The sequence below is a fragment of the Rattus rattus genome, chromosome 2 (assembly GCF_011064425.1).
Source record: "Rattus rattus isolate New Zealand chromosome 2, Rrattus_CSIRO_v1, whole genome shotgun sequence".
Classification (NCBI taxonomy): domain Eukaryota; kingdom Metazoa; phylum Chordata; class Mammalia; order Rodentia; family Muridae; genus Rattus; species Rattus rattus.
In genome coordinates, this window is record NC_046155.1 from 192,820,150 (window position 1) to 192,844,953 (window position 24,804).

General features: G+C 49.5%; 1 protein-coding gene across 2 annotated transcripts in view; it reads right to left on the reverse strand.

Annotated features, from left to right (window-relative positions):
• Nucleotides 1-24,804, reverse strand: part of Synj2 (synaptojanin 2) — a 98,415-nt gene that overhangs the window by 42,406 nt on the left and 31,205 nt on the right. For both annotated transcript variants that reach the window (XM_032894749.1, XM_032894748.1), the window contains exons 3-5: nt 15,636-15,906; nt 11,597-11,822; nt 5,408-5,491 (exon numbers count right to left, since the gene is read on the reverse strand). In XM_032894749.1, coding sequence (XP_032750640.1) covers nt 5,408-5,491; nt 11,597-11,822; nt 15,636-15,906 — 581 coding nt within the window. The remainder of the gene's footprint in view (nt 1-5,407; nt 5,492-11,596; nt 11,823-15,635; nt 15,907-24,804) is intronic.

Here is a 24,804-nt window from a genome sequence, read left to right on the forward strand (position 1 = left end):
CATGAGGATCTTCCCTATTTGTGCTCCCTCTACCATACCTGGGAAGATGGCCGTTGGTGGAAAGCCAGAGGAACAGCAACAACCACAAGAGAAGCTGCAGTCCAGCCACAGAGTGGGACAACTGTCATGGTCCTATCACTGTGGCTAATCTAATGTCAGTGCCAACAATGAACCCACTCTTGGGGACACAAAACCAAGGACACCACCCCGATAAGAAACATAGGGTAGGAGATGGGTGGAAAGGATTTGAGGCTAGGCCAGGATATTTCAAAGGGTGGTCCCTGCATCTCCTGGAGACAAGTTAGAAACGCTAAGTTTCGGGCCCAGCTCAGATCTGCTGAGCCGTATTTCGAAGGGCTGGTTAGGAATGTGTGTCTCACAAGCCTCCAGCTGATCCCTACAAGCACACTCATTGTGGTTTGGCAGCGCGGGTTGACTCATTTCCTGTCCTTGCTAACCCCTTTTGCTCTGGTTGAAAAAGTATGTGAGGGCATATCAGGGAAAGAGCAGCTTGGGGCTGCACCCACATTGCAAAGCTGCAGGGGCCTCTGGGGCCTCTGGGCTTCATGGCTTCAGGTCAAAGCCCTCAGTTTTTAAAGTGAACGAGCTGTGGGTAGGAATGGCAGAGAATGAGAGCCATTAGTCTGGATTCCTCGGACCCTGTGCTCTGTCTCTGTCATCCACGATTCTGCTTCTCTTTCCTCTCCCTCTGGCCCACTCTGTACCGTACTGTCTTTTTCTGGCATCATCTACTCCCTGTGTAGGCGTGTTGGCAGGCTTGGCAAAGAAGCCGCCATCCCCAGAATGAAATCTCCATTGGCCCCGTGCTGCTCCTCCACCTCAGCTTCCCCTTCTGGCTAAAGGACCAATGCTCCTCACCTGAGCCCTAAAGCTATTACTTTAATCCCACAGCTTACGCAATTGGAGTTTATAGTCCAAGTCTTACGGACACCCTCTGGACTCACAGCACAGCTTCAACTTGCTCCCAAGAGCCCTGGCAACCATGAGCAACATCGCCAGGCTCTGTGGCACCAACTGCCTTCACTCAGAGGCTGGCCGCATGCTCACTTCAGCAGCTCCCATCAGGGTCTCCTTAGGAACACTTCTGGGTTTTCTGTCTAGCCGTGCTTCACTCTGAAGCTCATTAAGATCACGCTCTAGCATGTGGCCACAGCTCTACTAGTTTGCCAGCTGACCACGGTGCAGCTCCTCCCAGCTGAGCCCGAAATGCTGACAGAACTAGACAAATGATATAAATCAGCTCCCTTCTCCAACGCACCTCGAAAATGATGCAGAAGTGGGATCCCAAACTCTAAGCTAATGCCACTCCCTAGATATGAACTTTGGGGGCTACAACAATGGACTTCCTGTTCATTCTCCTGCCAGGGTTGCCTCGCTTGCCTGAGAGGTTCTAATCCCCAAGTAAGTTCAAAGTGCTAAAGGATTCCTCACTTCCACCCACCCTGGGCCACCCTCCTGAGGGCCGCTGCTCAGATCTAGCCGCCTACTGCCACCACTCTATTCATGAAACACTGCCATGTGCCTGTTCCTTGCTCCTTGAAGGCAAGGGCTACATCTGATCCCAGATGTCCAGTGTGCACAGAAAATGCTCCATCATTGTGCCTAGAACTTCCGACTCCTTATCGTGTGTGAGGCAAAGAAGAGACACAGCCAAAGACACTACCCTTGTGTTACTTGGCTACATCTGAGTCCTTGAGGTGAGAGAACTCTTACCAGCTTACGTACACAGTCACGCTTCTCCCAACACGGCTTGTATTGGTCTCCAGTTACTTCTATTATCAGTATCAGCAGCTACTATTTTGAGTACTGTGGGGTCTCTACACTATGCTAACTTCTAGTATGTATGATTTTAAATCCTATTAACCCCATGACGCAGGTGTTATTTATCCCTCAATATAAAACTGAACTAGGGCTTGGCAACGATAAAAATTTCTTTAAACTGTATGGTTGTTACTAAGTGGAATGCCCAGGTTTTCCTAGCTTCAAGGTTTACACTCTGAATGTCTAACAGACAGCCTTGCAACCTTGGTTACTCCAAACATTGGGTCAAACATAAAGTTATTCTCTGTTGGGTTCACTAGCCCTATGGCACCTATACATCGCCTAATTTGGCCCTTGGCTTTTATTCATGTCAACATGGGAGAGTTTCCCTTCATTCATTCACTCCAGGAACTCCTGTGCCACAACCTATCTCGTTTCCCTTGGGTGGAACAGAACAAGCACACAAAGAGGCTCCAGTGCCCCCCGTTCCCAAGAACAGGTGTTTGAGAGACGAGACAGACATAGATGAGAGGCTCTAATCTAGCCTACATCTTTCCTCCACTCCATTCCATTCACGTGATCTTCAGAGTGAAGGCCAGACTCACGTGTGGCAGCCATGTGTCTGCGCCAGTTAGAGATGAAGATCCTGAGGCTTCAGAAGGAGTAATCTCTCCCAGACACGTGAAATAATAAATTCACTCCATCAGAAGCTCTTCCAGAAGAATCTTGAGTTCTTAGCATTAAATTCTTACTGAGGTTATTATAAACTACACTGCTATCTGCATGGGTCAGACAAAATTATATGTACTTGGGTGCTGTATAGACTAGAGATCTAAGAGTTTGCACCGAGGGCACCATGCCCGTGACCCCCTGTAGACAAGCATCACCCCAGCCTTTTGTCTTTCCCAGCCCCTCTCCCCATTCCTGGTACATTCCCTAGGCCAGCCCCCAAGAAGGCACTACACTGCAGTTTAGAATACACACCATTCCCAGCACAAGTTTGCAAGAAGAAAGGAAAAATGGAAAATGAAAAAAAAAGACAAGAAAAAAGTGTAATCAGGATATATTGTATGAGGACAGACTCTTGTCTATAAAGGGACAGGGATGACCAGAAGTCATTCTTAACTCGACAGTTGCTACTGGATGTAGACCACCACGTAGCGCTGCCCCCCTCTCTCTGAGGATGACACAATCCCTCTTTGACGATGTATGGTATTTAGAGTATAAATACAGGCATTAAGTTCAAAAGCCAGCAAATCCCAGAGAAGACTTAGGAATGGCAGCCAGCCTTTTAAACCTGTGTCTGAAGACAACACTGAGGCTTTGCCAAAGGACAAGGGTGAGGAATCTAAAAGGGTAAAGCAGTTGTCTGGATCCTGCTCTGTGTTATCTGAGGCACAGTCATACCATGGCAGGGTCAGGCTGTGCCTAGAGCAGTGGGAGGATGACCAACAAGCCGGGCCGTATGCTTTAGACAAAGGAGACCAGAACACTGAGTCCTAGCAATCCGACAAAGATCCTCAAAAGAACAGGAAGATGCTGGAAGGGACGGAATCACGAAGCCCCCTACCCAAGAGAGCCTTAGAAGAAAAATGAGACTGGCTCTTCAGTATCCCCGAACACCCTGAAGAGACTGGCAGGCAGATGGTGGCCTGGAAAGACATTCAGTCACCTAGAGCGCAGCCTCTCTCTCAGAGGTCCAGGAAAAGGGGTCTGTTATAGAGCCGGGAGGGTGAGACAAATTTCAGATACCTTTCAGTGTTCTAAGACTGTCATGACCAGTTTTGGGGTTTCTGATTAGTTTTGCATGAATATAACATCGCCTCCCGGGTTCCCTTGTATATTGTGTTCATTTGACCTGTGAGTCTCTTCACATACAGCTCAAGATGTTTTGAAAGGAAAGCATACATCTGGAGGAAAACGAGTTTGAAGCACCTTCTTCAAACAGCTATAGAATGGGCAGTTTCGAGGAATATAACCTCCGCCAGAGAGGACAAGGTTCTGGCTGCAGGCACTCATGGGCAGGATGCTTCAATACCAACTCCTAAGTCTGAGTCTACAGAGACAGAGAAGCTGAGAGCTTCCGTGGCCTGAGCTGGAGCTGGGTAGAGGGTGACTGCCAGCGGGACAGGTGTCCAAGTTCAAGGTGGGGGTGTGGCTCAAAGGTAGAGCTCCCGCCCAGTCTGCCAGAAGCCCTAGGTTAGATTACCACTAGAGGGGGAAAAAAAGGAATATTCTAAATTTAGATTACAGAGCTTGTTTTGTATGCTTTAATGGGATGGAGTTTACTGCAGAAAAAGTTACATCTCAATAGAACTATTTAAAACACAAAACAATAACAAAGTGTCCAGGAGCTGCTAAGGTCTGTAATCCTAGTACTTGTTATTGAGGCAGAAAGATGGCCACAAATTCAAGGCTAGTTTAGGCTCCACAGTGAGACAAAAATAGCGAAACAGTAACAAAAGACCTTTGGAAAGCCTCCAGGGGAGTTTCTCGCTGTTACAAGCAAACTCAAACTTACGCCTGCCACCTCTCAGAGCCGCTGGGCATCCTCACACACCTGAATGTCAACAAATCCTCACTCCCACCTCAGAACTCAGGACCAGACTGAGCTGCTCCACCCATCCATCTTACTCTAAGAGCTGACAGAGATATGGCCGGTGCTGTCAGCACAGCAGGACATGCTGGCGGCCCCGAGGACAAGTCCAGGCTGGGCTAAGAAGCTGTGCCAAAGTCTGGGCAGTGTGAGCCAACCATTCCTGAGAGTCTGCCACATGGGGCTCTTGGCCTCTGGGGCTGCTGGCTGACCACCAAACCCTCATCCCATAAGAGCCCCGGGCAGGAGGAGTCATAGACTAAAGACCCAGGGAGAAGCTTTTTCCAGTACTTTGGTCCGTTCCTTAGAGGCAGAAATGTTCAGATCAAGAAGTAGCCTCTAGCTAACTCTCCCCAAATGCACCTTGTCAGAACCCAGTTAAGGGAGCAGCATGCCTTTCAGTGATAACAGCTGTGTCCTTGGACCACATCCCTGATCCCTGAACTCGTCTCAGGACACAGAAGCTGAATCTTTGTGACATTGCTCAAAGCTGTACTTGGGATGGCAGAAGGTATTTTTAGAAATCACGGGCTTTGCAGTTCTCACGTGGCTCTATACAAGCGCCACAGAATGCCAGATCCATGATGCAGCCACCCAGGGCCCAGCAGACCCTCCTGAGCCCTCCAGGGGATCTCCAGCTGCTAAATATGTTATCGTTGGGTTCAACTTAGGGTCCTAGTTAAGCAAATCTCACCCAAGAGATTGCACAAGGTCAACAGCTAATATATGATTGGTCTTCAGGACCAAACTACACCTAGTGTGTCTGTTAAACTAACCCCCCCCCCTCTCTCTCTGTATGTGTGTGTGTGTGTGTGTATGTGTGTGTGTGTGTGTGTGTGTGTGTGTGTGTGTGTGTGTGTGTGTGTGTGTGTGTTTCTGTCTGTCTAGCTTGGCTCAGCCCAATTGGGCTGAGGAACAAGATCATAAACAACACCATGTAAGAAACATTTTAAAGAAAGAAACCCCAGCTACAGAAAGAGACCAGAGGTGCACCGATGCAGTGGAAAGCCTTCTGTGTAAATTACCTACCTGGAGCCCTGGCTGCTCCCAGAACAGCGGAACGGAGCCTCGGATCTGGACAAAGGACGACACTCCATCATCCATGTAAATCGCCTGCAGCACGGGGAAACAGAAAGAGAAATGGACTCGTCAATGAAACTGAACATCCTGGCTGTAACGGGATCCCGTGCCTGTGACCTGACACCAGCCTGGAGGGTAGCCGGTGGACTTCGGTGCCCTCTGCTCTCTCACCTAGCCAGGCTGGCACTGCTTCCTCATTGTTGGCCAGATAGCCGGGCATGCTGGCTATTGCCTGGATTTCTGAGGAGGGGTCTGCACGCAGATATGGTGTGTGCTAGAATTCTCACTCCTACAGCATGTTATCTACTTCCCTGAAAAGCCTGTTCCCCATTTCCCACTTTAGAACCAGAAGCAAATGTGGTGGTGGTTTAGCTCTAGACCTCTGCAGGGGACTCTATCTTTGCCCGCCCCATACCTGAGGAGCTTTTGGTAAAGAACTGAAACAAATTAATCAGCTCTCCTGAAAGTCCTCACTGCACCTGCCACTGTTGAATGAGACAGCTCAAGTTAAGGCTGGACTTGAACTTGTCTGTCTGTAGTCCTGGCCCTGTGCTACTGTGTTATCAAGCACACCACAGACTAATATATACACACTTGCTTTTTTACAATGTATAGACCCCTTGTAAAAATAAATGATGCTTAAATTAAAATAATGCAGATTATCATAGCCTCGATGATCAGTTTTCTAGTAGCCTAGCTGCCTCCAATGATGGGAGTTTAAAGGACACGAAAATATAGTCCTAAGCAGGCACAGGGATGGCTGTAGTGGTTATCAGATGGTGGCCTTTATCTGTGCAACTCTACCCTGACCTGGCAGGGCCACCACAGGCGCCGTTGAGAGTCCTTTCCATTGCTCACCGGTCTGCTCTCTTACAGGGTGGTTTTCCACACGGGCTAGATCATGCTCAGATCGCACATGCATTAGTAATTCTCCAGGGGGAGGGGGATGGACAAAGAGACCAGAGGTGCTCCGGACCACAGGAACGCCATGAGCCTGGTATCTATGTTGTAAACTGTAATTCTAGCTTTAGTCTCCAGAGGAAAATACACTAGGGCGGGAACATGCTGCCTGTCTCCAGGTATTGGCTACCAGCAAATGTGCTCTCTCCAGTATTCTATTTGCTCTACTGCAATAAGGCCTGTCCTCCTGAGATCAAAGACACAAGATGGACAGTGTCCCTGACAGACAGAGTTAGTTAATCTGCCAGTGCCAGCATCTGACCCAGGCTAAGGATTCTTGTGCTTTTCTCTGAAGATCTTGGGCTTCAAACACTACTTTCCCCCTCAGCCTGGATCCTTCTGAGCTCAGTGCAGGAGGTTTTGCCTGGGACCCCTTCTCCATGGGCAAGAGTCCCTTCTTTCTCCCCAGAAAAACTATCTATGAGTCTCCTACCCCATCATTCAGGTGTAACCCAGCAACCAACACAGTGGAGGACCACGGAACTGGATGCTGGATGAACGTGGCCTGAACACTCGTGGGGCTGCTTCTCAGGTGCCATTTTCACACTGTTCCTGGAGAGGACGAAGAAGGATGCAGGAGAGAACAGGGCCCTGGGAGAGAGGCCCACGAGCCCAGCAGTGTGGCCTGGGTGCTTAATCGAGCCACTTTCATCCTGATTCTCTCTCCAGGGGAATTAAAAGTCACCTGGCACCCAGAGAGCGATGTTAGGTACATTCTCCCGGCCTGGAGTGCTCACTTGGAAAACATCATTCAGGAAGGCTGGGCAGGGATGGACATTGGGGCAGGTAGGAGTAGCTGCAGGAACTGGGGTCAGGGGAAGGCAAGACCAGACAAGATAGGGAGGGATGCTAGGAAGAGCTAAAGCCCTGAAAAGCATGCAGGGATCCCAGTGCCAACACCACAGCATGCCTGGTACTGGACAGCCAGGAGCACCACCCCAAGCAGGTTTTGTCATGGAGGGTTAAGAATGGATCAGGACTAGAAAAAGGAAGAGATGGCACAGGATGCTTCTGCTTCCAAATGCAGTGTTTACCAACACTGGCACCCTCAGGAGGACACTCAGAATCAATCTAACCTCCCATGGTTAGGTGGTGGCCTAGCTGTCAGGAGCCAAATGTTTATCATGCAGCCTTTTGCTGACAGGCTGAGGAACTGTGAGGTTTACTTTTCTACAGATCTGAGTCACTGCAGCAGAGAGAGCCCACGGTGGATGACTCATAGCAGAACTGAAAAAGGACTCCAGGCATCCTCCTAAGAAGCTCAAGAGGCATCTACCACACAGACACATGGTGTGCATGCATCAACATGTGTGTGCACACCGTATAAGTGCAAATACACACTCAAGTGTACAACATACATAACGAATACCCAATGCACATACGATACATAAATGTACAAACATCAGACAAGTACATGTTGTATGGACTTAAACATACAACATATGTAACATATATATACACATATGCTGCACAGATGCATGAACACAAAACATATATATATGTACACATGCACACATGTATGTATATACACACACACAACATAGTACAATACCTGCATGCCAGAGGCAGAAAGTATCCTATGCTACTGCAGGCTGGAACCCCACTTGGGCATGGCAAAACTATGCTCTTGAAAATTAGAGGTCCACAATAGACTCTGCTAACAAGCCCAATAGCTTGCTTCTCAGTTGCCATTGGGTCTGCCCTGCTCTGGGACCATCCAGAGCTCATCTCCCAGTTTCTGGTGGTTAGACTGCCCTGGAGCTCTGGCAGGCTGAGCCAGCCTGGGTCCCTACTTCTCAAAGGGCCTGTTAGCAGCAGCTTCAATGGTATGTGTCCACCCATGTTCACCCTCTGGGTTTACACAGCCCTCACGCCCAGTTATGCGTCTGCAGAAAACAGTCTTATGGGGTTGTTACGCCCTCTCAGGTACCTGTTATTCTGGAGGACAGCAGATGGGAGTGTCTGCCCATTTCAGGGAGCAAGGTCAGTGACAAGTTTAGAGAAACACCCATGTGGCCCAGAGGAGGAAAAGGGAATTTAAAAAAAAATACAAACTGGGAAGACCACAAAAGCTTATGGGGGCCAAGAAATCCCTCTTCCAACCCCAAGCAATTAGAAAGCAGCAAGCCTCTATAGCTTGTCCTTCTTAAAAGCACGTTGAAGTTTAATCCAACCATCAAGTGGTGATTAGCCTTCATCAAATTAATGGGTTATTGGTTTATTTTAGGAATGAGCTTTCAAATAGAAGCCATTTTGGCTAGGCTTCCTGTGTGCTGCTTGGCACTCACCGTATAATCCTCTGCGTCTCAGGACTCGGTCAGCAAGGCCAGCACCAGATGTGGGCCCTTGACTTTAGACCAGAATTATGAGCCAAAAATAAATCCCCTTTCTTTATAACATACCCAGGATGTGGTACTGTGCGACAGCAACAGGAAACAGACTGAGGCTGGCTGTACATCCCTGAGAGTGTGGGTAGGCTGTTCTTAGCTCTAAGGCCTCGTTGGCTGGGCTGCCCCAATGTGGAGATTTGGGAAATGCGGGGTAGGGTTCTTGATCTTGAACAGTAACAAGTTAACATGGGAAAACAGGACATATGGGTCATCAGGTACACTGCATGATGTAACCAGAGCAAAAGTCCCAGCCTGAGGAAATGTTGGCCAGTGTTAGTGAGAAAAACAGATATCACAGGGGCATCTCCCTGCATTCAAAGCACACCCTTTATGACAGGTTTACATACTTACACCCTAACGTTATGGGTTCAGCTGTGTCTCTTCCAGAAACAGTATGCTAAAGTCCTACCCTCCGGCACTTCCAGTTGTGACCTTGTTTGGATAGAGGACCTCTGTTCTTATAATTGGATAAGCGAGACCACCCTGGAGGAAGCTGAGTGAGCCCTTTGATCCAGTATGACCAAGACTGGATGATGCCCCAGTGAGCCACACAGGAACTACAGAAGCTGGGAGAAGCAAGGACAGACCCTCCCAGAGGGATTTTCAATAGACTATGGACAGGCCTTTGACCTTGATCTTAGCTGGCCAGCCTCCAGCTCTGGGAGAACAAACGCCTGTTGTTTGAACCACTCAGTGCGTGGTGCCTTATTACAGCGGTCCCAGGAAACACACAATACCCGCTCAGATGGTCCGTCTTATAGGACCAGGCAGTTGTTATCCCAAAGACCTATTTTGTAAGGCACAGTAAAGGACCATAGCGTTTCTAACCTGACTGAGAACTAAACATTTGAGGACTACCACCCCCAGGACCAACTAAATGGTCCTCTTCCCTCAGACGGGGCTCCGGATTCCTGCTTGACCCTGAGATGGTCTCTGGAATCTGGTTCTGGTACTGAGTTCAGGCTTCGTGTGTGCTGTGCAATATGAACACCGCTTTCTACCTGCGGTGTCTGTTGCTGCTCATGACCGGCAAAACAAAAACACCCGAACTCTGTTCCAGACCAGAATGACTTGAGGGTGAAGGGTAGTGACACCAGATAAAGGTGTTGAGTCAAAAAAGGTGAACACAGCCTTGGAAATCTTTGTCACTTTTCAGACGTGAATAAGAAAAATGAAAACGGCATTCACAGTGGGACTTAGTACTCTTTTCTTTTTCAACCAATAGTTACTTAATAGTCTTGTAAACATTCAGGCGGGCAAGCAACCCTCCCCCAAGATAGTAATTTTACCCATAAGATCTTTTGAGGGTTCCTGCTCCAACTTCTATCTAACTCCCAAGAGGGGAGGCCTCCATCTTTGTACCTCCGAGAGGTGACAGCATTCCTGCAAACTTGACCCCCCACACGGGTTTGAGCCATCATTAAATAAGCATGTAGAGGTCCAAGTGTGCTGGAGGAAAAGGTACAAACTTGTGCTGAATTCAACCGGTGCCCTGGAAAGGCGCCTCTCACAGCCACACCTGCGGGAACACACAGGGCGCCTGTGGCCCAGAGGGGACTCAGACCTGGGTCTCCCTGGAGCTTTCCTTCCTCACAGCTGATCCCACTTGCTTTTCTGCACACTGGCACAACCCTTCAGGGAGCAAGTCAGAGCAAAAACCAACAGGGGCGAGCCAGCATCTTTCAGGAGGTTAGGACTTTAACATCCAGAATGAGAACAGAAGCTGGGAAAGAAACTAAGGCGGTATTACACATGGCTCTCCTCTGTAGGAGCTGACAGCAACTGCTGTCACGTATGATCACATTCCCAGGCACTAACACATTTCCAGAATGAAGCTTTAGCTGATGTGGTTCTTTTTAAAAGAATAAGTTTCTTCTCCCATTATTCTACTGAATTCTTTATTTGTCCTAAAAAGATTTTCTTTTCTTTTTTTATGTATATGAGTACACTATTGCTCTCTTTAGACACACAGGAAGAGGGCATTAGATCCCATTACAGAAGAGTGTGAAAAGTCTATCATGTGGTTGAACTCAGGACCTCTGGAAGAGCAGTCAGTGCTCTTAACCACTGAGCCATCTCTCCAGCCCAAAGATTTTCTTTTCTTTTTTTTTTTTTTCTTTCTATTTTTCAGACCTGGGGACCAAACCCAGGGCCTTGTGTTTGCTAGGCAAGCGCTCTACCACTGAGCTTAATCCCTAACCCCAGCCCAAAGATTTTCAATCCCTATTGGTTTGTCGGCTGCTTCCTGGAGCAGGTGGTACTTGGTATTCTTTATATCTGTGGTGTCCTTTCTTGAGTCCTTTCGCTTAAGGTACATTAGAAGGGCTAGGGAGATGGCTCAGTTGGTAAAGGGCTTTCCACCTAAGCCTGCGGACCTAAGTTCAATCCTGAGCTCCTATGTAAAAGCCAGATCCAGTGGCACGTGCTGGTAATCCTGTCGAGAGGTGAGAGTATCTCTAGGGTCAGTGGATAGTCATTCTTGTCAAACTAGTGAGCTCTCCATTCAGTTAGAGTCCCTCAGGCTTTCAAATTCATCCAGGAACACAAATACACATAACTTAAGCAAGCACTGTCTTTTCAGAATGAGCTGTGGAACAAAAAGACAGACCATACAAGCCAGAGGTAAGTTCCAAATTGTCCTCTACTTTCCCACATACAGGAAGAAGCCACAGTCAAAACCCTGCTCACACACATCAGAGCCTCTTCTACCCATGGTAGAAAGCATGCATTTGTAAGATATGTTGATACTCTGAGTCACTGTGTACCGTGGGTGGGCCTGGGTACTGACCTGCTCTGTCTCCACAAAGTTGGACACGTGGCCATCGTCGTTCACACCCCGGGTGAGGAAGCGAGCACCTGCGCGTTCACAGCTGATGCGAGAGATGAGACAGGCCTTGGCCTGCTTGTGGGAGGCATAAACCGTGCGGATGGTCACCACCCCACAGATGACTTTCAGCAACCAGTCATGACAGTTCACCTGGTGCTGCCGCAGAGGCACATGCAATAGCTGGTTCCTGTAAAACAGCCCCACCTTTGGGTCACCTTACTAGGATCTACAAATACTGTACCCAGAGCCAAGTACTAAAGAACTTCCCGTAGGCCCAGTGTTCCACTAGGCTGTTAGCATGCAATTCCATCCCAATGGAAACCTTCTGTCCTGGAGGGAAACTCATAAAGACTCAGAAAGTTCTGAAGGGAGGCTCTTTAAAACTCAGAAAAAGTTCTTAACAGAAGCTCCTTAAGATTCCAGGAGTAAAGAATTCACAAATCTCAGGAAGTCCCTGAAACTTAACAGATCACAAACCCCCTCCCATCTTAAGGTTATACAACTAGCAAGGACTGCTAAAGAAAAGAAATTCTAGGGGTTGGGGATTTAGCTCAGTGGTAGCTCCTAGGCAAGCGCAAGGCCCTGGGTTCGGTCCCCAGCTCCGAAAAAAAAGAAAAAGAAAGAAAGAAAGAAAAGAAATTCTAACCTGTGACCTGCCTGCAAGGTTCTAGAATCCCTAAGTTCTCACCCACGCTGGAGCAGACGCCCTGTAATGCAGCTGCCTTGCAGCTGCCTTTGAGTTGTTCATGCTTCTCTAAGTAAACTCTAACTCATACTTCTGTAAACAACCCAAAAAAGCTCAGTGGTCATCAAGTTGTACTTTGGTGGTGCCATAATTTCTGGTTGTTGTAAGTTTCTAAGAGATGTTTTGTCATGTTTCCCAGGAAGAATTACCACTCAACAGAGGCAAACACTGACTGCTCTTCCAGTGGGGGCCAGTATGATGCGTACAGGAGGAAGGGGCCAGAAGTCCTTTCCTTACACTACTACCAGATGACAGCAAGGACGAGAGAGAACAAAGCTGGAAAGGAAGCCTTATTTAGACCCGTGTCTGCCATGTATTTTTTTATTAGAATTACAGATTTACCATTGGATCTGGAGAACCTGCTCAGCAGTTAAGGGCTTGTGCTGCTTTGGCATGTGTGAGAAAATTCACAACTACCTGTAATTCCAGCTCCAGGACACCCAACTCCCTCCTCTTCTGGCCTCTGTGGGTAGTTGGACTCATGTGTATATACCCACACATAGGCACACACATAATTAAAAATAGATCTTTAAAAAAATATTCATGCTTTAGCTTGGAGGTGGTAGCATAACCTTTAATTCCAGCATGCGGGAGGTAGAAGCAGGTAGATCTCTGAGTTAGAGATTGGCAGAGTAAGTTCCAGGACAACCAGAGTTAAACCAAGAAACCCCGTCTCAACAAAACATAAGATAAACAAACAAACCTACTCATGTTTCCATAAAGCAATAATAATGGGCAAGGATAAATTACATAAAAATTGAATTAAATAGGCATACGCTTATGTAACTACAGATATTCGTGCATGCACACACAGTGAAGTGAGTATAAAGAAAGCATTATAAAAAAAATCCAAATTAAGTTAAAAGGGATTAGATGAAAATAGTATTGATAAAAGCTCCAATGGTCATTTCTTCTCCACGCCCTGCGGATTATTCTGGGCTCCGGAATCAGCAATGAGAGCGATGGTTAAGACAGGACACATGCAAAAGTACACCAAGCACCATCATTCCTAAAGCATTGGCGTGGGCTGGTCTAACCCATCCCTGCAGCGACCCCATGTGAAGGGGTCATTATTATCAGAAATCCCATTTACAAAACTGAGACACAAGACTGCTTGCCCGAGACCATGGGGCTGGCAAATGCAGTGTGCCGTTAAAGCTGGAGTCTAAGAGCTTTATTTATTCATTCATGGACTGTAGGGCTAGGGAGAAGACTCTGGGCTTTCTTTGTGCTAGGTGAGTTCTCTATCACTGCCATGCTCCAGCCTCAGCGCTCCTAGATGAAAGCCCTACAGTAACACGGGGCCACGTTATCCCTCCATCCCCCACCAACCAGCCTCCCCCCATACCTAGGAGGCTCCAACAGGGCCAGTCTGCAGCTGGTCACCAGGGAGTTTTCTCTTACGAGAACGAGAATCTAGGTCACTATGGCCTATTTGTTTTAAAAAGAAGCTGATTCCTGCCCTTGAGCTCAGATCCCTGGGGATGTATGCAAGGGGAGCATCTAGGCTTCTCAAAGCCCTTGCTTGCCCTCGGGCGAGCTTCTGGGAATGTGACCACAGACACCCACTGCCGCCCCACCAGCCCCACCCAGCCCTGGGAGCCCTGCCCACCCACTGGGTTCTAACAGGTGCAGTGCTAGGAAGGAAGACCTCACAGACAGGTTGTTTCAGCGCTGCTCTCTGTACTTCAGACAATTAACTCCTTTAGTAACATACATTAAATGGTCTGCTGGTCATGCCACTACGTCACTGGGGGGATGGGGAGGAGCCCCTGTCAACCCGACAGCTCTGGTCCATTTACCTAAGGGACTCTGGGGAGAGCAGTTCAGATCCAGGAAGAAGGGATCCAAATCTCTAAGGAACAACAGCTTTGTGCTTCCTGCCAGGCTCCCAGAGCATGAGGAAGTGACAACCACTGAGGAAGGATGACCCTGACACTGTCCTCTTTCTCATCCTCACCAGCTGCATCCTATGTGGACTCCCCCTGCCTCCTACCATGGCTTCCACTCCTCAGCACAGCACAATGGGTTAGGTGATCTGGCTGTGACCGCGCTGCCTGCTGACTCAAATGTGGTCAGTTTCATAAGTCTCAACAGGGACCCTCGGGTGGGGACCTGCCCGTCTGGTGCATTCCACAGATGCTTCCTCTTCCCAAATCCAAATCTAGTCTAGCATCTACTTCAAAAGGGATACAATGGGGCCTCCCCCCCACCCCACCCCCGCAAGCCCTCTCAGCTCCACCTCCTTACTACCTTCCTGACCATGGGTTACCTCCTATCTTCTGCAGCCAACGAGAGAGCAGTTATAAGAGAGTTGGCATAGCAGGACTTACCGCTTCCGCAGAATGCCACATCCTCTTTTGTGACCACAGACACCCTGCTCTAAAGCTGCTTCTGAACCTCTGCCTAAGACCTCTCGAGCCTTGGGCCACAACTTCAGGAGTATGTGTGACAAAGCTAAGACGCATGCTAGTCCTCAGAGAATAATCAGATCTAGCACAAAGTCCAGCAAGTACCTGGCATTGTTGACTGTTGGTCTGCAGCCCAGCTGAGTGGCTGGCTAGAAATGTAGGTGTCTCGGACCCCGTGCCCACCTGCTGTACTAGAGCATGCACCGTGATAAGGATGTCAGTGTCCAAAACCTAAGCACATAAACTGAGGAGGACCCAGGTGAGTGTCAAGGCAGGGGGCCAGGGGAATGTAATGGGGTTGTTATCAACAGAAGGGAGGAATTTAGAATGGGGAGCTGAAGCTCTTCAGGAAGAATCCTTACCCTACCATGGGAACCTTTACTGGATCCTGCAGGTAATTGCAGCTAGGCAGGTATCAAGGAAAGGCAGAAACCAGCCTCTGTATCTGTGTCTGGCTGGGAAACTGGTGTGGCCCCACAGGGTACTTGCTTGGACCAAAGCCTTGAAAGCCAAGATTTGCTGGGGTGCCAGCAGCAGAATTCCCATCACATTCAGTCTGACTGTCTGAGGAGAGCATCACTGGAGAGGCCTGAGCAGGTGAAGAAGCCCCAGTGCTCTACTCATGGAACAGGTTCTTTTCTAGACCTGCCTGGGACCGCATGAATACATTCCCGGAACTAAGCCCACAGGGTAGGGATGCTGGGTTAGCTGTCTTTGCTCACTGTACAGAATGCAAGTGTGACTCTCCATGCCATGCCACAGCTCACCCAGAACCCTAGGCAAGATGGAAGGCGACGGCTCAGGTGGTGCCCAGAAGCTGCCCTCTGGGACCCCAGTCCCTTACCAGAAGAAGGAGGTCCCCCATTCAGAGCAGTCATCACCCTGTTTCTGAGCCCTGATGGTCAGATCGAAGCAGGCGCCATCATTGGGCCATGCGAAATAGAACACCCCTGAACTCAGGATTTTCTTCAAGGCTGGCAGGCGGTCCTCTTCCTTGGCCTCTTCCTGCAGGGGGTAAAACTCAGTGCCGGTGATTTTGTAGATCTCTGCATCTGGAATTCTGCCCACTGACGTGCAGCCTGTCACCAACACCAGAAAGCTCAAGGGGACGCCACCTGAAAGGGACGTCAGACAGAAAAGATGAAGAATTATGGGCACTAAACAGACTGCATCCCAGAGTTTCCCCGACCCTAACTGGAGGCCCTTTCTAAGTCCCGTCTCCTAGGTCTAGGGTGGTCTGCCCAGCTGCCTAGCCTGTACCCCAAGTGGGAGCATTGGTGCCACATCATCTTCCTCAGCCTAAGAGGAAGAATCCTAAGGTGATTCTGCTGTGAAGGCTTTCCCACCCCAGCTCTCTCTCTCCTTTCCTAGCTCACCTCAGTCTCAGCTCCACCCTGACAGGATGAAAGGAGAGGCTATGGGTCCCACTCACCTACCTTCTAGAAGGTTAGCACAAGCCTTTCAACCATCCTCCCTTCCTAACCACAACCCTCTTCCAAATCTGTGCCTGACACCCTCTAATCCATCCTCCTGAATTCCCGCCCCACCCCCTCAGTCACTGCCTGGGCTCCCTCACAGCTACAGCAGGCATAGCCTTCTCAAACGCAGCTGATAGCAGGCGTCCCCTGCTCGGATCCCTCTGTGGCTCCCACTGAGCCCCAGAAAAGAAATGAAAGCCCCTTATGTACCCCTGCCCCATAGGTGCATTGTTCCCTGGCAGCTGCTCTCCAGGGCTGTGTTCTGCTGTGCTTCAATGCCCCACACGGTCTTACACTCACTCTAGCTTTATGGGAGACGTCCTCCCACTTGTATAAAGGTCCCACTGCCATCTGCCCAACAAAGGACTCCTTCCGACCTCGACTCCTCCCTGGCGGGGCAGAAGGAAGAGCTCTGGGCCCCAGCCTTCTATCTTCTGGGATACTGTGAGTTCTCTTTCCCTCACTGGGTAAATTCCTGCCCCTCCTCAGGTCCACGGGCAGCACCTCCTTCAGGAAGCTGTCTCTGCTCTCCCAAGATGCAGCATTTAAAGCTCCTCAGTAGCTCTGGGCCCGGAAAGCCAGCAGCTTTCATTGCAGCCATGTCCCTCCGCAGCTGGGGCTCCTTGGGGGCAGAACTTAGTGTATGCTACCACCTCCCCAGCAGCGTGTGTGTGTGTGTGTGTGTGTGTGTGTGTGTGTGTGTGTGTGTGTGAACGCTTCCTAAACAGATTCCAGCATAGAAGTCCAACACACCCTTTGCCAAGGCCCTCCACACTGTCACTGGCTGCTCTCTTTCTGTTCCTTGTACTCTACTTCTTAAAGGTACTACCCACACCAAGGGGTGGTGGCAATGCTGTGTATCCCTTCCAAAGATGGGGTCCAAGAGACAGTCCCAGTAGGTGATGGGCCTGCATATATCAGGATCTCCCCCCACCCTGCGGAGGTCTAAGGGAGATGTCCCAGCAAGGTTTATTCCAGATGGCCAACAGCCTCTGGCTGAAGTGATGCTTCCTGCCTTCCTTCTGTCCCTCACACTTTTGTAAGAGATCACAGAGGCATCCTATCCCACCATCCACCAGCTCCAGCAGGCTGCCTTTCTCACACTTCATGGGAAGATTGCAGCTGCAGGGATGGGCGACTGGCTTTTATTAAAGAACAGTTGCTGGGTAAGTAGGTCACGGCTCACACACGCTGGCTGAGGCACTGCAGGGAGGAAGGATGCCCATAGGGCCAGAGATTGACTTGGCACATGCATCCCCAGGAAGCCACTTCAAGACAACACAAGAACCAGAGAGTTGTGGTGGGCCGATGAGGCAGTTAGGGCTGAGCTCCTCCCACGAGAACAGGTGAGTTTCAGTGGGGTGGACATCCTCAAGGCAGCACACAGTCCACAGCCTTGGCATCTGGCTGCCTGAACTGATGAGTTTAGTATCCAGCAAAGTCCCCTGGCATGGCTAAGGTCCATGGTCTGGGCTTGGGGCTCAATGAAGGAGAAGAGAATGAGGAGGGGGGAGAGGGCTTACGGAGAATGAGAGGGAATGATGTCACCACAGGAAGGCCATCCATCTGAGGCAAGGCTCCAGTAAGTACAGGTAAGTGAGAGCTGCCAGTTAGAATGTGCTGCAGAGCCAAATACCCAATATGGCAGATACATGCTTCAGTACGGGACAGTGCTTCACGCACAGGCACTGTACAAACAATGACTTAGTTGTATCTACACCCACTAGTGTCAGCCCATTTTACAGAGAGGGGAAAGGAGACAAGTGGAGGCTAAGAAGTCAGGGGTGACTGAGTAGGGGAACTGGGATGATCTGAAGGCACTGTCTGGCTATACCATTTGGGTGTGTTGTTCTGGCTAAGTCTGCTCCACAGCTGGAAAGCCCGGGAGCTGCTTACAGGTAGCCGTGCCAGTGGGCCCAACAACACTGCTGCTGAGGGCCACCATTGTCATTGTCATAAATGTCCCCAGGGGAGCTGAATCATGACCAGGGCATGCTACAGGGGATTTCCTTTAAACCTGAGGTCTGCCTGCCCCCGGCCTTTTGGCACCTTAATCTTGGACTATAGAACAGATTCTTGCCACCAATGACGATGTTTTGTGAGATATTGCTCTTGTCTCTGGGACTTTGCTAGGGCAGCACTATACTCTGCTTATTTGAACATGCATACCCAAGTTTCCCCCTACAGCCTAAAAGTAATATTGAGACAGGATAGAGACTAGTTCTCTCGCGGGCACTGGGCATTGGTAAAAATCTTTCAAAATCATAATTAACGCTAACAAGTTATTAAGTTTTTCTTGTAAGAGTCCTGGCATTTACTTTCCTATAAGGCAAGGGCAGTGGGGGGATGGGTAATCTGACTCTAATTGGCAGCTGTTGGCCTCTTATTTTGTTGCTTTGAGCAAAAAGGTTCAAACAGCTGGTGGGTTACCCTTGTGGCATCACCAGCTGTTTTGAAGACTTCACAGATGCCTTAAAAAAGAAAAAACTACAATAATCACAACTGTGGCTCTGGTTTTCTGTGGCATAGCTAGCCTCAGTCAGGACTGTTCCAAAGTGTCCATATATCAAACTTATTTTGCTATTACGAGCATCCTAAATGTCACTGCAACCACTTCCACCAAGGCCAGAGACAAGAGCCCTTTCCTAGCGGCCTTGCCAAGGCATTGTTGTGACAGGTGCGAAGGGAACAGTATACACGCACTCATTTTCATTTATATGCAAAGTGTGCTGTGATTGGTGCAAATGCAAACCTTTACATGTGAGGTGCAGCCTGATTGGTCCAAATACCCGTTCTTGGCTATGTAAACTGGTTAATCTGGCTTCCTTCTTGAGTAGGCTGGGAGACACCAACCCGTACTGCCTGCCCTTGGTGCTGCCACACTAGCCCATCAAATGGCTTTTCTTAGGGACCAATAAGAACCAGCAGCCAAGCGGGCAGCTAGCCAAGCGCAAAAGCCGCAAGACGGCCAGCCAGCTGCCTGACAGAAGGAGTAGCCAGAGCAGGAATAGCAGAGATGGCAAACAGTGCCTAAAAGGGCGTTGGGCTGTGAACAAAGACAGGCTCTAAAGGGCCTGAGAATAGAAACTGTAGTCTCAGGAAGAGCTCCAGGAGCTGACAAGCTTCTAAAGGCCAAGGGTCTCAGACACTCAAGGCCTGCGAGCTGGAATATGGGCTGTTGTATGGGCTGTTGTCAAGAACAAAGGGATCACCACACCTAAGTCTTCCCACAAGCTATAATGGCAGCTGCTGTGAAGGGCTAAGGAGTCAGGATGACTTCCTGCAGGCCTACAAGTTTTAAGACTTGTAGAACGAAGGGTCCTGAAGCCAAAGGCCTGTATGAAAGCTGTAACACTAGAGGGCGCCACCTACAGCTGCTCCCACCTTCCTGCAGAACAACGTGGAAGGAGACAAAAGCCACCCAGGACCAGTAATTGAATTGCTTCCCTCTCCTTGCCTGGCCACAATCTTCTCCTTGCCCGGCCACGGCTTCTATCTGGGTAGGGCAGAGGGACTCTTCCCGCTGATTGGTAGCATTACATTTTGCATCATGTTCTAGGCACTGACCATTTTGAAAAGGCAAACTGTCAGATCCTCCATGCCCAGTGCCTAGTGGACGCTTAAGGCCTCCTGAGCGCTCTTCCTAAGCAGGTGGGCCCTCTGATGCATTTCACCCCTCAGACTATCTATCATGGCACATGTGTGCTCCTGAGTTCTCCTCTGATCTCCTTATAGGATGCATCAGTTAACGAGTGTCTTAGCCAGGATCTGATTTATTGTTGAAGTCATTCGTAGTACCGGACTGGCAAAACAATATAAACAGTTCAAAGGAAACAAAACATTTTGGTAAGCAATCCTTTAACATCAAATGTAAAGATGTGTTGTAAAGACACAACAAGATGGTAAGTATTATTAACTGATGGAAGGACAATAGGCAGAACCATTCTAATTATAATAAAGTGTGTGTGTGTGTGTGTGTGTGTGTGTGTGTGCGTGTGTGTGTGTGTGTGCACGCGCATCCACAGAAGCCAGGGGTGTCAGATCCCCTGAAGACAGAATTACAGCCAGTTGTGAGCCATCTGGTGTGGGTTCCAGGAACTAAACCTGGATCCTCCGGAAGGGAAGTACGCGCTCTTAATCATTGAACTATCTCTCCGGTCCGTCTGTTCTCCATTTTTGTAGATGTAAACGCAGTACAAAACTATCCGTGTTGATAAATAGTTGGGAATAGAAAGTTTAATTTTAGAAATGTCAGTCAATGCTTCTGATCCTGAATTGGTACTAGAAAGGAATTTTTTTTTTTTTTCTTTTTTTTTTTTTGGAGCTGGGGACGAACAGGGCCTTGCTCTTCCCTAAAAGCGCTCTACCACTGAGCTAAATCCCCAACCCCTAGAAAGGAATTTTAAGCGACTTATCAGCAAAATGACTATTAACGCCGACAGATAACATCCAACTGCACTCTTCACTCTGGTGAAAGGCAAACGCATGGGCAGCCCCTGACTTAGACATGAACTGTAGGGAGCCACTGGCACGGCCGGATCAAACAACAGTACAGACAGCAGTGCTTTGACGGACGCCTTTGTTTGGTACCCTGGAGTTAGCTCGTCACCTCCAGAGTGGGACAGCATGGTACTATTCTGGATGAGAAAAAGAACTTACAAATTTCTTTGTAAGGGTGACTGTGGGTGAGACCCAGGGGTGCATTCTTACAGGGGACAGCTACTAGAAAGAGCTGAGATCTGGGAGTGGTCTTCATAGAAGCCCATAAGTTTGTGCACCTCTGTGGCCAAGAACCTGGAGCTGTGGAACCATGCTGGGCCACGGCCTCTCCCGGAAGGCCTCACCTGGCCCTGCTCACCAGTGAGCCGGACTGGTCCTACTGCCCCGGTTTTCTCCTCCCAGCCCTGCTCAGGCAGCCCTTAGCTGTGTTCCATGTGCTGTGGATTTTAAGGAACGCTGAACCCAACAGTAAACTGGTGGAGGTCAGACTCCTGCCCATCTCCCAGTTTGGTCTGGGCTGGCAAGGCCACCGAGGTACACAGCGTGGGTCAAAGCAAGGTCAGAGGGGTGCACCTGCCTTGGACACCTGAGGCTTCTCCCAAGGTTCACCTTGATTACAGAACCTGGGCTTTGCTTCCAAGAAGATCGGCTTTCTAATACCAAGAAGCAAAGTGAAGTCACCAAGGTTCAGCGAGGTCTTAGAAGTGGTCAATGGAAGCTGCATTCTGAGGCCTGAAAACTGGTGGGGATATTATATCAAGGTTAAAGTTCAATCTTAGCTGGGGCTATGAATTCTATGTTCCTCCTGTGGCTTGTTGGGGGACTCAGACAAGTCCCTTACCTTCTCCGGCCCTCACAGTGGAGCACACCAGGGCTTTCGTAGAGAGTCCAATCTTTCCCTGCTAACAGGTTCGGCTCTAAATGCGGTGTGCCTCTGTGGCGTGGTCTTCAGTCACCCTTCCTTTCTGTTTGCACAGCACAGAAGCAGGGCATTCATTCAGTACTGCACTGTGGCCGGGCCCTCGGCCCCTGAGAGTACATGTGCACAGTGCTATCCAACACCACCGAGGAACCGGAAACGATCCTTGGCTAGCATATTTACACAGAAGAAACTGGCAGACACTATAGAGCAGAGTCCCTACTCCCATAGCTGGATGCCAAGTATTTGCCAGCACACTCCTGGGCCTGAGTATTAAAATAAATTATTCAAACATTGACAAGGGCCAGTCCATTTTAAGACTTGCTACAGGACGTGGAAAGCCCTGAATCTCAAAAGGCTAGTGACTCAGACATCCACTCTTCAGGCAAATCTCCTTCTGAAGTGAGCCTGTATAGTAACTGAGGAAACAGCCACTGAAGCCACCAGTCTGACCTTTGGTCTTCTCAAAGCCCACGTTCCAGCTGTGGCAGAGACGGAAGGGAACAGAGACTGAAGAAGGGAACAGAGACTGAGAGCTTCGTAGGATACAGTGAAGGAGTGGGAGGACACAGGTTCCCTCTCCCTAGCATCAGGATGGCCACTGTCCCCATAGCACATCTTATCACATGACCAGCTTCCTTAGACTATGAGGAGCACCCACAGATTTCAGGGCCATCATGTTCACTCCCTCATGAAGAACTCTTAAAACTGGAGGCTGGCGAGCTGGCGTACAGGCTGTGCACTGCAAACTCCAGGAGACAGGGCTCACTACAGACTGGGGATTGAATCATCATCCCTTGAAGGAAACAGGAAGGTCTTAAGAGTTCAGGTCAAGGAGGAACTGAGCCCCTGGGACCCCTGGGGTGGGGTATGCTGGCTGCTGCATTAATTTCTATGCTGTGTATTGTGTGACAGCACTCAGCTCCTAGCTAATCCTGGGGCTCCTGCCCCTTCCTGCGGGAGGCCCCAATGTTTCTCGATTTCTAACACAAATGCCCATTCTTCTGAAAGGACTGAACTTTAACTCTGAGTTGAAAAGCCCAAGGGGAAAGCAAGAGAAGCCACACCCCACAGGGCGCCACCCGAAACACCCAAGGATGAGAAACAGAGGAAGATAGCTCAGAGGTACAGGCCCAGGAGACACAGGGGTGAGCAGCGTTGGGTTAAAGCCAGCACCTCCTGAACATACCCGAAGAGGGTGGGTTGGAAAGGCTTGGTTTTGATGGCCAACCCACCCGTCTTTCAGACATCAACTCATTTTCCAGTGCTGACGAGAGGCCAGGCAATCCTGACATACTCAAAACCAAACTTCCTCTCCAGGGTCAGAGAGCTGTGAAGCCAGCTCTGTAGGAGACTCTTGAAGGCAGCTTTGGGATCTGGGAGGACATTGAAACCCATGCTGGTGGCTTCACCATACCCAAGCTCCCCTGACCATCAGGCACCCTGCTTGGCTGGTAGTCTGGCTTGGCCCAACAGGAGGCCATGTGTACTCACTCCTTAGATGGGTAGTGGTGGGTACCAGCCAGGGAAAGAGGATGGGCAGACCTGGCTGGCAGAGGGAACGGAATTTATGGCGACCCTACTCCCTGATCTACTGTGGACCCCACAGATAAACCCGTTCATTCAGACATGGGTTGTCTCTGGGTTATTCCCCATCCTACACAGAAACAATGCCCAGTATCTGACCTCAGCTCACAGCTCAGGAAAATCCCTGTCCTGTGAGATAGTCAAGGTATCTATTGTCACTCTTCTGTTGTAGGACACTAACCCCCTAACAAAAAGACACACGGAGACAGCTGTGATGCCGCAGGGCACACGCGTAAGATCCAGGTCCCACTTGCAAACAACCCAAACTCGTGTCTGCTCCCATAGTTCTGGGGGTCCAAGTCCCTGTCACGGCTAAATGCAACATCTATTTTTGTTTCAAAAATAACTGCATCTGTACCTTTAAGATTGGACTTTGAGCCATGCCAAGGGCCAGGGTGTTACAGCAGAGGAAAGGGGACTGTAAAGGGGTGGGGCAGCATCCAGGCCTTCTCTTCTGTATGCAGTCTGCCTCCTTGGGGAGCGGAGTAACACCGAAGCCTCACACCACCACACAGTTCCTAGGAACCACCACTCTGAGGAAGCTCCGTCCTCACAGAGGAAGATCAGGGCTCCCTGGGTCTATTACCTCAGAAAGACTCCACAAAGGGAAAGTCCAGCCCACACCCTTATCTGATCACATCCTCACTAAAGGGCAAAGCATTAGCAGGCTGCTGGGTTTGTTTGCTCTGAATCCCAGCTAACCTCTTCCCCTTAAGGTAAATTTGGAGAATCCCTGAGCCTGTTTTCCTTTCTCCTTTTCTTGTAAACAGGCAGTCAGCGGTTACCGAATTGGCTGGTGCTAACGACCAAACATATTAACCTGTGTCTAGTCTTTTGGCACAACACTGGCATTGAGTAAGTTCATTCTGTCATGTGAATACCAAACGTTTTCCCTAAACATTTCCGATTTGGAAATGAGGGCTGTAATCATTGGATCTAGTAGGGGGAAAAAAACCACACACTGCCACCACAGAAACGGCCCAGAAAGTATTGGCAAGCATGTCAATGCCGTTTGGCCAGCCCTGAAACCCTGTGCAAACAGAGGCTCTGTGATGCACAGAACTTTTGCCTGCTCAGTTCAGGAAAAGCCCCCAAGGCCTGAAGTTGGAAATTTCCCAGCCTTTCCCATCAGAAATGTGACCTGTGCCCTGGCCTTAGTGGAAAGGCCACTGAACTCCACAACCTGATCTTTTACGATAGGAGGGACTGACCAAAAGCAGGCTCTCCTCACTGGGAGGAAGCAGAATATGGCTGCAGAGCTGTTGCAGAGGTGGCTGCCAGCGGCTCAGGGCAAGCAGAGCTGCCCACTTCTTCCTGTGTGTTCTCTCCTTCGTCAGACCCACTCGGGTGCAGTTCCCTTCTCTCTCACTCCCACACAGAGTGTCGCAGCTTTTCTTTCTCTCCTGGCCGCCAATCCCCAGATCTGCCCTTCCTCACCGATACACCTAGGATGCCCAGTGATGCTGCCTCAGGCAATGGTTTAAGCCATGGTCCATCCAAGTCTACCAACCGGACACACCTAAGACAGT